This window comes from Typopeltis vanoorti, chromosome 22 (genome assembly GCF_054136105.1).
Source record: "Typopeltis vanoorti isolate ZY-2024b chromosome 22, IOZ_Tvanoo_1.0, whole genome shotgun sequence".
In the NCBI taxonomy this organism is placed as follows: Eukaryota; Metazoa; Arthropoda; class Arachnida; order Uropygi; family Thelyphonidae; genus Typopeltis; species Typopeltis vanoorti.
This window is the reverse complement of record NC_143570.1, coordinates 53,153,240-53,167,581: the sequence shown is the minus strand read 5'-3', so window position 1 is coordinate 53,167,581 and position 14,342 is coordinate 53,153,240. Positions and strand designations below refer to the sequence as shown.

General features: G+C 35.8%; 1 protein-coding gene across 8 annotated transcripts in view; it reads left to right on the top strand.

Moving 5' to 3' along the window:
* LOC150094422 (tyrosine-protein phosphatase Lar-like) overlaps positions 1-14,342 on the top strand; it is a 1,380,317-nt gene that overhangs the window by 1,048,517 nt on the left and 317,458 nt on the right. For all 8 annotated transcript variants that reach the window (XM_090412197.1, XM_090412199.1, XM_090412204.1 and 5 more), the window contains 2 exons: positions 2,464-2,556; positions 7,662-7,848. In XM_090412197.1, the coding sequence (XP_090268323.1) occupies positions 2,464-2,556; positions 7,662-7,848 (280 nt within the window). The remainder of the gene's footprint in view (positions 1-2,463; positions 2,557-7,661; positions 7,849-14,342) is intronic.

The following is a 14,342-nucleotide window of genomic DNA, read 5'->3' as shown; positions in this document are numbered from 1 at the left end:
TATCCTCATGAAAAATACTGTATCCTTCCATTTCTATTCTCATTACAATATCATCTTCATTCAAATACGTTTCACTTATTCCACTGATTTTGGGCCAAATGAACTCAATCACTGAAATTATTGCTACTTTTAACATCCACTCTCCCAATGCCACGTCTTCCTGTCCATCCAGCCTCCCCCTGTTTTCCTGTTATCTCTTCTACTCTCACACTACCATCGTTTCCACTGCCAAGCACTCCCCTCTCTTTCTTCAATACCACTCCAAAGCCATTTAAATGCAACCCATCATGCCTGTATTATTCCATTCTTCTCTCAAACACATGCCATACATCTACAAACTGTACTCCCTTCCCCTTACACAACTTTACTAGCATACCATTGATGATTCCAGCTCTCTGTCTCAACTCATCATTGTCATACCTCTGCACACACTGCTTACACTTTTACATTCTCCTTATGTGCGCTCAAATGATTTGAGTGCACATAAAGTTCTCTTGCTCATTTCCTCCTCATATCCAACACCTGAGTTATTCTGTTCATTCTCCCTCCTAGATAGTAGACTTTATGAATTCTCTAACTGTGGAATGTCCATACATTGCTATCCTGGAGTCACTTGTCACCTTTTTTTATTTCATTCTATTCTTTTGCACACTTTCGTTAATTTCCATTAAACATCCCATATCACTCTGCATATTCCAACTATTTCATTAAATCTTGCACTTTGACAATTTCACTCTCTGTCACTTCTGTGGCCTCACAACCGCCTCGCTACTCCCGTTTCTTCATTCATACTTTTTTTCTCTCCCTTATCACTAACTTTTGCTTCTACATTCTTGCATTCTTTCACTCCCTCAGTTTCGCTAGCTTTTGTTTCATTTCCATTTATTTTTTTTTTTCATTTAAGCCATCTTTTATCCTTTCAGTCTCTTTTGCATTCATTGCCTTGTGTATTCATTGCCTAATATTATATTACACTTCCTACAAATCATACCTTCCCGCGTCTCCCATCCATTTGCTCCACAAACATGTCCCTTATACTCTGTTATGCATACATATTACAATCATGACATAGAATCAATTTCAAAAAGTTTATTTCGTTAATGCCACTTGATTTTTGCTCTCACTGAGTGATGCCTGCATGGTTGCCCTTATGAGCACCACCATTGTGTTCTGTTTAATAAATAGTAAATCCAACAATTTAATAAATCACGGCCAAAATCACACAGACACACTTCGTTCTCAAAAATAAATAGTACAACACTAAAATTCAAGAAATATTGCCGATTATTACTCAAAATACACTTATCTTTTCCAGAGCTCCTTACCAATACTACACACCTTCAATCTATTCTAAGCACACATCATTAATTTTTTTTTAATACAGTTAATTAATAACTAATAATACAATGTTTGCTCTATTATACCTTTGTGTTATTTTATGTTAACATCACCTGGCACTCACTTTTTCAAATCAATTCATTGTTTGCATTCTGCCTTGTAATTAACCAATGTGGCCACTGATGATAGTCTGTAATATTCAATTTGAAATATATAGCTTTTAAAGAAATATTATTTACTTATTTCCTTGTGTGTTCGTGCGAATTGAAGAAATCCTATGATTCAAGTATCTCTCAAAGAACATGCACACCTATGTATAACACACATTCATAATTGAGAAGATGAATCTCACAAATGAAATAATAAGCCCCAAAAACTGCACACAACATTTTATTTGTTATACTTTTTTAGGGTGACAGTTCAATAAAGTAGAAAATTATAAATTTTAAATAAATTCTTATTTAAAATTTATAATTTTAACATGATCTGGTCATCAATAAAACTTGGAGCTTCATCATTTTACATCATTGACCAGGTTTTCATCGATATCAGTCATGAGTGTCTGTTCTTCCCAAGTGATGTCATCTTCCATGCCATTCCCTATATTGGAGATAGTGTAATTTTTGAGAGTTGTCACAACCTTTTAAGATTTTCTGTATTATATTGCTGTTTAATATGCATACTGCTTTGGAACTCATCCCCAGAGGAAATAAAAATGCATATTATACATAAGTGAATATGGTCAGAATTTAGTCAGCTCTCTCAGAGCTGATTAACCAAACTTGCTCACTATAACAAGCTACCAGAACTCCATGAGTAATGCTGAAACTATGCATAGCCTAAAAAAAAAACTATAATAAACTACTCATATAGTCCATTCAAGTTGGGTACACCAACTTGTATGGATGAAGTTGAGAGTTGACCATATAGGTAATGTACCCATACATTAGAGATGTTAAGTTTCATATATTCCATGTCTTTTATGTAATTTTTGAAAATTTTGTAAGATTTTTCTCACTGACTAAAAGAAAGCAATAGTATATCAAAAATTAAACTTTATTAATTCTTTTGTAAGTTCTTCTACTCCTGTGTTCTATATCTGCTGGTTAATGGTATTTCTTACAGATCGAGGAGCAAAATATGAGTTTCGGTTATCAGGAAGAAATGCTCTAGGATGGGGACAAGAATACATCACTTACTTAGATACTCCGGAAGGCGGTATGTTTAACATGTAGCAGACAGATATCATATTTACCAGTTTGAATTATTGTTAAAATTATAAAGTCACCATTAGAGATAAAACCTAATTATTTTCAGAATATTGTGCATTTACAAAATTAGTTTTTTTTTTTCCTTTATGCAAATGCAATAGTTGTGAACACAGATAAATGAACATAATCTTAAAGATTGCTTTAGCAAATAATGATCAGAATTACATAAATCAGAAAACGAATATATAAATCCAATTTTCTTAAATTTACCTGAATTTACTCAGACTATTTTGGAAACAATGTTGTTTTCTACTAACCACCAAGAATAAATTATCCACTCTTTCCTTGCCTGGTATTTATTGAGCATCTTGTTCTCATTTATTTTGTGATTTTTGACAAATGCATCATGATGCTGAGATTAGAATCCAGAAACAGTAAAACAAAGTACGAATTTAAATTCTGTTTCTTGTTTAGTGCTCTGGAACAAAATGGCATTAGATACCTGCTCAACAAACTGACCTGTTAAGTAGGTCAGTGCAAAAGACAAATTGAATTATGTGGATTTCTTGAGAGTGGTATGGTGTCATGAGTGTAACCTATATTCTTTGGGAGATGTTGCTGATGTTTATGTGGAGACATTGAACAAGAGACATGCAAGGGTGGTTCTCGGCCATAGATGGCAACACTATCGGCAAGATTTTATTTTATTTTATTTTTTATTTTTTTGGTTGATCTGTAATAACATCAATGTGAAATTGCAAGTCATTCTATCAAGTAGTTAGTTTTATACAGCCGTCTGAAGCAAAAGTGATATCTGTATCCCTTGAAATGGATAAAATTGAGTATCGTGTGGTTATAAAATTCTTTGTAAGAGAAGGTTTAACGCCAAAAGAAATTCATATGAAGTTCATAAAAGCTTATGGGCACTCTTCTCCTTCCTTTTGGACAATTAAGAAATGGGCTGCAGAGTTTAAACGTGGCCGAACCAGCCTTGAAAACGATCCACATGAAGGACATCCAAAAAGTGTGAAAACTCAAGAAATCATTGATCAAGTGCACGATATGGTATTGGATGACCGGTGAGTCAAAGTGCATGAAATTTCTGAGACTATAGGCATTTCAGAAGAACGTGTAGGATATATTTTGCATGAAGAATTGCATATGAAAAAACTTTGCAAAATGGTGCCGCACATGCTCACAGCAGATCAAAAATGCACTTGCATGAAAATCTCTGAACAGTGCTTGGAGTGTTTCAATAAGAATAAAACTGATTTTGTGCATCGATTTATTACTATGGATGAAACTTGGATTCACCATTACACACTTTAATCCAAACAGCAGTCAAAACAGTGGACAGAAGCCAATTGTTCAGCACCAAAGAAGACAAAGTCGGTTCCATCAGCAGGAAAGGTCATGGCATCAATGTTTTGGGATGCTAAAGGCATTATGTTTATTAATTATCTTGAAAAGGGTAAAACAATAACCGGGGAATATTATTCTGATCTTTTAACCAGACTAGATGAAAAAATTCATGAGAAAAGACCCAGTTTGCAGAAGAAAAAAAATCATCTTTCATCAGGACAGTGCGCCTGCCCACAAAGGTGTTTTGGCAATTGGAAAATTAAGGGATCTGCACTATGAATTGTCGAAACATCCACTGTATTCCCCAGATTTGGCTCCCTCTGGCTTCTATCTCTTCCCAAAACTAAAACTCTTCCTCGCTGGTCAACTTGTTTCTTCGAATCAAGAGGTGATTGCAGCTATAGAGGGATATTTTGCATATCTTACTGAGAACACTACAGGGATGGGATAATGGCACTGGAGCATCGCTGGAATAAATGTATTAATCTTAAGGGAGATTATGTTGAAAAATAAAAATAATTTTGAAATTATAGATTTGTTTTTTCATTGTTAGGCTGAACATTTTTCAGACCACCTTCGTACATCATCAGTGCATAGACACGAGCAAATCAAAGAAACATGAATTATTCCCAAATCCTCTCCGTTTCTTTGATTTGCTTGTTTCTATGCACTGATGATGTACTGTTATTTTTAGTATGAAATATCTGTACTTTCATTCATCAAAGTTAATTACTGTGGTTATCGTATAATTTGTTGTATATAGTCATGCCAGAGATAACTTTAAAGAGAGTCTTATATGGAAATTGAGATAATACCAGCTCATGTTTTACAAGAAGGTGCTAGGAAATTGAAAGTGCCTTTGACCACATTGTTTAATCTATATCTCAGCTTTGGGTTAGTCCCAAAGGGGTAGAAGAGAAAACAGTTTCATTGTATAAATGATGCTCCAAGACTGATGTAGCAAATTACTGACTAACCAGGAGTCATAGTCAAGGTACCAAAGAAGTTGGTCAAGAGCAAAATACAGGAATTGATAGACAGAAATTGGAAACAACTTGGTTTTGTGAAGAGTAGGTTGTACCTCATTAACTTGCTCTACAGTGATAGCTGAGATGGATAAAGGTAATGAGCTTACAATGATACTGCTGGTTTTTGCAAAAGCCTTTGACAGGATGCCACATGGAATTCTAATCAATAAACTATAAAACTTGGCATTGGATATATAGGGTTAGTGAGATGAATAAGAGGGTGGTTGATGGAGAGATATCAGATAGCAGTTTATTCAGGAGTAGAGTCTAGTAGAAGGCCTGTGGCTAGTAGTGTGCCACAGGACTCTGTTCTTGGCCTATTGCTATTTAATTTGAACATTAATGATATAGGAAAGGATCTGATAGGAACTATTCAGTTGTTTGCCGATGATGCAAAATTGATAGAGCAATAGTTAATAAAAACAATGTTAAAATTTTGTAGAATTATTTAGAGACTTGGCAGTCTAGGCAAAGAAATATGGATGCCAGTTTTATGTAGCAAGGTTATGCATTTTGTGGTGAAAAGACTACCAGCTGTGTACCACATTGATGGAACTTTACTCCAGGAAATTAATGAAACCAGGGTTTTGTGATTGTTAGCTGATAGCGAGTGAAAGTTGAAGGCATATTGCTGAAGTGGCTAAAGCAGCTCATCAGATTACTTGGCTGCAGAAGAATACCCTGAGGAGCAGAGACAAGCATGTTATTATACCTCTTTATAGAGCCTCAGGAAGACCCTGACTTGACTACTGTTGTGCACAGATTTGGTCACTTGGGTTTCTTGGGGATGAGGAGTTGGAGAGAATCCAGAGGTGTGTGACCAAGATGATAGCAGGTCTATAGAATGAACTTTTTGAGAACAGGTTGAAGATTTGTGGGTTTCAGAAATTAGTTGATAGTCAGAGAATGGGTGTGATACCATTGAGTCGTTCAAATTACCGAAGGGTATTTACAAAATTAATACAGAGGAAATTTTTCAGAATAGGTCTGGTGGCGGGAGAACTAGGGGTCATCTTGGAAACTGAGCAAAAGTGTAGTTAGCAAGGATGTCTGGAAAAGATTTTTTGCTTGAAGAGTGGTAAATGAATGAATAAGTTGCCAGTGTCTGTTGTGGGTGCCATGACTGTGAATAAATTCAAAGCAAAGTATAGTTAGAACGTTTTTTCTAGCTATTGATCTCTAAAGTTTTTTATATGTCCCATAATGCAAAGCACACCCCTTTCAGGCATGTATAATGCAGTGCATAATGGGAAGGGTCACTACCCAGACTGGTTTTGACCTTTATTAAGGTCTCTTCAGTGGGAGCTAGACTCAGGAGAGATATCAAGGTTGAAGTAATGCAGAAGTCATATATATCTCATATACAAGTAGACAAAAGGTTCTTGACCTTCTTAATAAAAATCTCTGGATGAGAGAAAGATGTAGAAAGTTTTCACATGCAAAACTTTGTTTTGCTTACTTGGGAAAAGAATTAAAACCAAGTATAAAATTTCCTGGTATCTTTAACGTATATTACAGCCAAGGTAAAAAACTTTCTACATCTTTCTCTCAACCAGATTTTTATTAAGAAGGTCAAGCACCTTTAGTCTACTTGTATATGAGATATATATGACTTCTGCATTGCTTCAAGCTTGGTATCTCTCCCGGGTCTGGCTGCCGCTGAAGAGACCTCAATAAAGGTTGAAACTGGTCTGAGTAGTGACCCTTCCAATTATGCATTGCATTATACATGCCTGAAAGGGGGATGTGCTTTACATTATGGGATACATACTAAGGCAAGTGATATGAAGTCATCAGCCTCTATATACAAGTAGCTCAGACATGATTATATTTCAGGCACAAAACTTTGTTTTGCTTACTTAAGAAAAGGATTAAAACCAAGTATAAAATTTCTTGGTATCTTTAACATATATATTGTTGACTGACCTAGTTATTGTGCTTCCTGTTGCACTGTGCAACATCTAACTTATAATATGTCATTTTTGAACCATGTCTTGAATTTTTTGTTTTCAACTCTGAAAATAGTAACTGATTTTGCTTTTGAAATATCAGTTGAATTTATTGTACAAATGTTTTAATTCTTGTGTGTGTTACTTAGCGTTTGGCACATTTGGTTAAACATAAAAAAATACACAACTACACTATTTATTGTTACAAGACATAAAAAATTATATAACAAGGTTAATATTTGAGTTTATTATATAATGATGCACTAGTACTGTTGAATAGTGTTATGACATCCCAGTTATTGTTTTTTTTTTCCTGAATCTATTGAGCAGGTTAATTTTGTATTTGTGCTCTAAAAATGTGCACTTTTGAATTAAAAATGACATGTTAACAAAATTTTGTAATTTTTTCAGAAATTGAAATAATTGAATATGATAATTAATTTTGATAACTAGATTGTTCACTAAGTGATATCATCACCATCAGAGACTATAAGGGAATCTGTGTAACAGTATAATAGAGTTCAAGCAATTGGCCACAGTTTAATTTGAAATGAAAAATTGACTTGTATCTACAGTAAAACAAAATTTATTTATTTATTTTTGTTAACATGATTATTCTAGTTGTCTTCTAAAACAAAATTATTCCATGATGTAATAAATAAATTTCTCTTCATAACTTTTTACTCTTGAATTTTATAAGTATATAGATGTACATATATTTAAAACAAACATATGTAGTAATATATTTTCATAATTTTTATTTCTTTTTTTAGTTCCTACAGCTCCTCCTCAAAATCTTAGTCACCGCCTTCAAAGTCCAAATACTATGGTAATTAGTTGGGATGCACCACTTCCTCAGTATCGAAATGGCCAGATTATTCACTATGGTTTACAATTTCACAAAACCATAGAACACACTCCTGCTGAACGCAATATAACAATTACTCGTGAAATTTTCAGGTATCAAAGTTTCTTTTCTCTTGAATAGTTATAGCTGGGGGAAAGGAATAATTTATTACTTCTGGATCTCTACATAGATGAGATTAAATAAGTATTATTTTATCACTTAATATACAAACTTTTTTAAGATTTATTTTAAAAAGTTTATATTTAGTTATAAAATGAAGATGTGATTTACAGTTATAAATGTTGTATCTTTTGTAATTTGCTCATGTATACCAAAATAATAAAAATTCATTGCACAGATATTTCGTCTTAATGTATCATATTGATATAATATTCAGTAATTATTGTTCTGGTTGGCTTGGTTGTGATATAGGATGAAAAATCTAAGTTTCGAGGAGGAAAAACTTTGCAATTCCCAAATAACACTGGCTAATTCACCTTCAGTTTAAAATCTCTTTTTATATATTATCTCACATTCTAGAGAATTGAACATATGTATTTCCATACAATAGTAAAAAAGTTGCATATTCCTCCTGACTTTTTTCTCTTTCTAGAGATGTTTGCAAGTATACTATACTTGAAATATGTTAGGCATAGTTTATATGTGGTATCAGTTAGACATAGAGTACTATTGTATTAGAAACATGACATGTTATTCTGTACAGTATTTCGTAGTGCGACACATGGCACCAAATGCAAACTATTACAATGGTTCCCAAGTTCTCTTTAGTCAAAGAGTTCAAGAGAGACTTTGGGTGGTGTGTCTACAAATGTATTCTTTACCAAGAATGAGCGGGCATCACCTTGAAAGTGAGGTTGGTGGGAGGATATGCTGGAAGTGTTTTGATAGTGGATGCCAGAAGTGTAGTCAGAGAGAGAGCATGAGTAATGGGCATGAGAATGAGAGTATGCATGATGTGAAGAATGAAGATTTTGTTGTAATTAGATTTTATTGTAATTAGATTTTGGAGTATTTGACAGATTGGAGCATATGCTTGAGAGATTGCAATGAGCAGACTTGAGAAGAGAGAAAGGAATGCATAACTAAGTAAGAATGAAAAATGAGAGAATTTTATGTGGCAATTCCACAATAGGAGGACTGCTTGATGTGAGCATGATGAAATTGAGGGAAAGAATTGATTGTTTTGGCAACGGTGGATTTAAGGATTTACTGACAATAACAGAGGAAGAGTGAGAGGATAAAGATAATGTATGTATTGCCACAGTATAATAGAGGTGAGTTAAGAAGTGGGGAGATGATTGCAAATTCATCTCCCCACTTCTTAACATGGACATGGAGTTTGTCAATGTGTGAACTAAGTTTGATTAAAAAAAAAAAAACAGCTAACGCCTTTTTATTCCCGTATATAGGGAGTAGGCGAGGCCGTTTAGCCCTATCTAACTTTTGGAGACTGAGTGGGCAGTTCAATCTCCACTGTTACCCAATCAGAGATAGCTGGCCCAAGGCTATCACTGATTTACAGGTGTGCAGTGAAGAGAGACAGCTCAACAAGTGCTGCCATCTCGTGGTCCCTAACCCTAACACTCGTATTTAATGTCTGAAATAATGTGGATTCTACGGTCGATTTTCTTGTGCTTACAGGATGAAAAACCCAAGTTTCTGGGAGAAAAAACCAGCTTGCCCGTACCAGAGATCGACTAACTCAGGAACCGGTCGAAAAAAGGCTTAGAAAAATTTCTTCTAGTCGCCGACTAGATTCGAAACCAAGAAGTCTTTCTTTGTGCGGTTAAGCGCCGTGGTGTGCAAACGGCCCATCCACTGAGCTACACAGGCTTTGATAGATAAAAGAACTATGAGGTAGGTGCACTACATGTTAATGAATTTAGTGTTCAGAGTCTGGAAAAAGACTAGAGGTGCAAAATCAGGGGAAAGGGGTGGGGAGTTGTGGGTGAGTATGCAGTGACCAGTAAGGCAAGTTGAGTTTGAGAATGTACAAAAAATGCCTACTAAAGGTGATAAAGGTCAGCCAATAAGCTACCTTCTAATTTCTCTCGCTTCTGTTCTCTCATAAAACTATTGAGTCAACTATCAATTATTCTTGTTGAGAGGCTTATACGCTGGTTAGACATGATAACTAATATTTTTAGGAATTAACATTCTTAGGAACATGCCAAACCTCAACAAATTTGGATGCATGAAACTGTCCCAAATTTGGGAAACTTTTATCAGAAGAACTTCAGCCCAAAGGCCAAGAACTACCACTATAGCCCGCCAGGGGGCACCATCAGGACTTTAGGAAAACGCTAGCTTCCTAGCTTCAGTCTCATTTGCTGTTATTAGTACTTGTGTGCACGTGTCTTTTTAGTAAGTTCCCAAGAAGATGGCAAAGTGGCGTTCGCCGAAATATCGGAAAGTGTATATTAAAGTTTATTTAATCTATATTTCCAGTATACGCTGTCAATTCCTAAAAATATTAGTTATCATATCAATTATTGTTGTTGTTGTTGTTGTTACACAGGCATCCTCATGAAGTCCTAAGACTCATCATGGAAGACTCAGACTATCAACATAATATCTATTGTACCTCTCCTTGAAACTGTTAACAGACAAAGCACTCACAACTGACTCAGGCAGCATTCGATTCATTCACTACTCTCCAAGCAAAAAATATAGTTATGACCTTGCTAACCAAACTTCTAGAGGAAGCAGCCCACAAACCCTCAGTCCATCCTCATAGGAAACGTTCCACAGACTACTCACCATTTTGGTCACTTGCCTCTGGATCCTCTCCACCACTTCCTCATTCCCAAAAAAACCAGGTGACTAGACCTGAACACAGTAATCTAGATGTGGTCATATCAAGGCTTTATAAAGAGGAATGATGACTTCCTTATCTCTGTTTGTTAGTGTGTCTTTCAATAACCAGGGTAGGTCACAAGTAATCCTGTGCTCCACCCTGACTACTTTAGCAGTATGTCCTCTAAACTTAAACTCTCTGTCTACTGCTATCCCCAAATCCCTGGCTTCATCAATTCCCTGGAGTACATTTCCCTCAGTATGGTGTAAAGCCAAAATGCATGGCTTTACACTTTTCCGCATTTAATTGACATCCATTGTGTTAACCCATATTGTCAGTCTATTTAAATCATCCTGCAAGCTCTCTGCATTGCCTTGAATAACTGTTACCCTATCAAGCAATACACATCCATCTAACATCACCAGCAAACAACTGACTATCTCCCTTCCAGTTATTTCCTATATCATTTATCTATAAATTAAACAGCAATAGTCCAAGCACAGAGCTCTGAGGCACACTACTACTCACCTGCCTTCTCCTGGATTCTGCTCCTCCATATACTATTTCTTATTATCTGTCCATCAGCCACCCTTTCATCCATATCGCGAGTTTCATATCCATCCCCCATTTGTTGCAGTTAGAATAACTTTTCCAAGATCTAGCAGTATCATCGTTTATCCATTCCCTTTATCCAACTCAGCTGTCACTCTATTATTAATAGTTAATTGATTACTAAGGCATGACCGACCTTCACAAAACTATACTGCTCCCTATAGAGTATCATATTCTTTTCCATCCATTCTTGAACAACTTTTACAGTCTTCCTTCTTTTGGGTTTTTGTCAGAAATGAGACTTTAAATTAAACAGCTTTTCTTAATATGAGCTTAATACTGCATCCTATCCCATAACTATATTTCAATTCTGATTCTGCAAGATCCTAAACCTCTGATTCATCAACCTCTGTTCTCACATCAGTCCCTATCACCTCTGCCATAACATTATCTTCATTTGGATGGTATACCCTTGCAAAGTGGTCACTCGGTAGCTCAACAATTTCATCTGCCTCTGTCACCTCTCTCTACCATCTGCACTCATTAAAGTTATCCTTCCTAGTCATTCTTCCTCCTGGCCACATAATGAAAAAATTCTGAGATTTTCTTTTTATTGCCTAGTTCATTATCTCATAATCTGATTTTGCCTTTCTTACCATGCTTATGAGTTATCTCATAGCTGGCTTATCAGACAGAATTTTGTTTCATATGCCATCTACGAGTCATCTCGTATTATGCTCCACCTATGTTTTACATGTGCTGACGACTGTGTAACTTGATTTCAGAGTCAGTGACGTTCAGCATTCAGTGCAGTAAGGTTTATTGCTGTCTAGTCTTACAATTATTTAAAATTATCTAAATAAAAACCTTCAATTATGCCATGGCCAGTAAAAGAAAGCTTACGCTAATATGAGCGGTGATGAATGGAATGAATTATTTGCTCTGATTCTGAAGATGATTATAATTCTACAGAAGACTTGAGCAATGACTCAGATGATGATATATCGTATATAAATATATGTTGAAAATATTTCAAAAAATTGTTTTATTTGCATTAATAAATACATAGTTTATGCAACAATACCTCTTATAATATACTATACTTTTGCTGAAATTATTTTCATTCTACCAAGTCCCCAGACGTACTCTCCACTTTATTCATAAGCCAAGGGTCCAAATTAATGTGTTTATACTACGAGTTAACTCGTGCTTGTCATAGGAGGTCGGTAATCAACATACGAGTATATTCGTAGTTGGCTTGTGAGGCTCATATACCAACTATGAGTATATTTGTAGTTGGCAGCAAACGTGTTAATAATACTATTCATCCATCTAACTCCTGCCTGATATTACTTCCTACAGATATCCCTTGACTATCTCCCATGCACTGTGAACATCCTTCCTTTGCAGATCTTTATGCCATGGTACTGCTTCAATATTTCTCTTGAGCATACCATAATCACCTGCTTTGTAGTTCTACAATACACCCTTTCTTAACTGGAATTTCCATATGTTTTGCTACTTCCTACATCATGACCACGTTATCACTTTCCTCAACTGAAGATAATGTTAACCACCTCAGTTATGGACAGGTTTTCTGATCTGAAGGAAGAGTGGCAAGTTTCATGGACCGGTAAAGCAGCACAAGTGAGTAATGTTATTGACATAAACATGACTTACTGAACTTTACATAGATTGTTATTTATAAAGTAAGTCCTTGACTTACATGGTTAATTTGTTCCAATGGTTTCCATGCTAGTTGAAAATCCATGTAAGTCGAATGGTGCATAAATGATACATTTTTGACATATATGTTCATTTCAAAGGATAATTAAACCTACAACAAGTTCTGCTTATGAAAAGAAAAACTTTGAGAAAATGAAAGTTTATCAGTATTCTATCGATTAAATAAATATAAAAGCATATCTAATTGTAAGAAACTAATACAAACAGTAAAAGTATGTAAACTAGTACAGTTTTAATTATTGCCTCCTCTGCATCCAAAAATTTATGCATTACTTTAACTCCAAACAATTTCTAACCCTATACAAATTACATATCTGCCTGATCATTGAATACTGCTCTCATATCTGGGGTAGTGCCCCTAAGAGTTCCCTGAAAATATTGAATTTTATATAGCAATTATTTTGATCCCTCTCTCTCTCTCTCACTAATACACTCCACTTATTTTCATACAGAAATTCAGTCTCTGCAGCCTGCATCTTCTATAAATACTTCTATGACCTCTGTTCATCAGAATTGGCATAATTAATTCCCCCACCCTCTTGCAAATCCATTCAATATGTGTGCAGCAGCTAACCAACACCCTCTCATAGTTTAACTCCAAACCCACAGAACAAATTTCTACTCTTCTGCATTTATCCCTTCCTCTGCTGCCCTCTGGAACAGTCTTCCACCACATGTTGCCCAAGGAATACAACCCACAGGTTTGGGACACATCAATGGGATGCTGCATACTCTGTTGGAGAAGCTATACTGGAGGAAGTAGGGGAGACAAGTAATCATCTGTGGTTGATGATTGATAGAAACCTGAAATTCAGGGGACATATTGCAAAGGTGGTGAAGGGAACGCAGAGGATTGCTGCAATAATGAGAAGGACACTGACCTGCAGAGATAAAAGAGTTATCATTCCATTGTATAAGACCCTGATCAGACCACACTTAGACTATTGTTCTCAGATTTGATCCCCAGGGTTTGAAGGGGATAAATTAACTGTGAAAAGGGTACAAAGGCAGATAACAAAGACAGTTTCACACTGTACAATGTTAGTTATGAGGATCGGCTGAGGGAATGTGGACTGCAGAGTTTGATGGATATAAGAAGGAGAGGTAATATGATTGGGACTTTTAAACTGTTGAGAGGTGGTTACAGGGTTGACACTGGGAAGTTCTTTCGCTTGGATGAACAGCGGGACGGAGTGATGACAAGGGGCCATCCCTGAAAGTTATGAAAGGAAACTGTGAACAAGAGGGTGAGGAGTGGTTTCTTTGCATGGAGGGTGGTTGAACCGTGGAATGCATTGCCTGATAGAGTGGTGAGAGCGAGAACGGTCAGTGAGTTTAAGGAGTGGTATGATAGACTTTGTGTTTCCTAGGAGGGACCACCCACCATGAGTCTTGATAGACTTGTGTTTCCTAGGAAGGACCTCCCACAATGAGTATTTTGACTCTTTGGAGGCCTAAATAATAATAATAAATTCAGCCAGACGGTAGTAT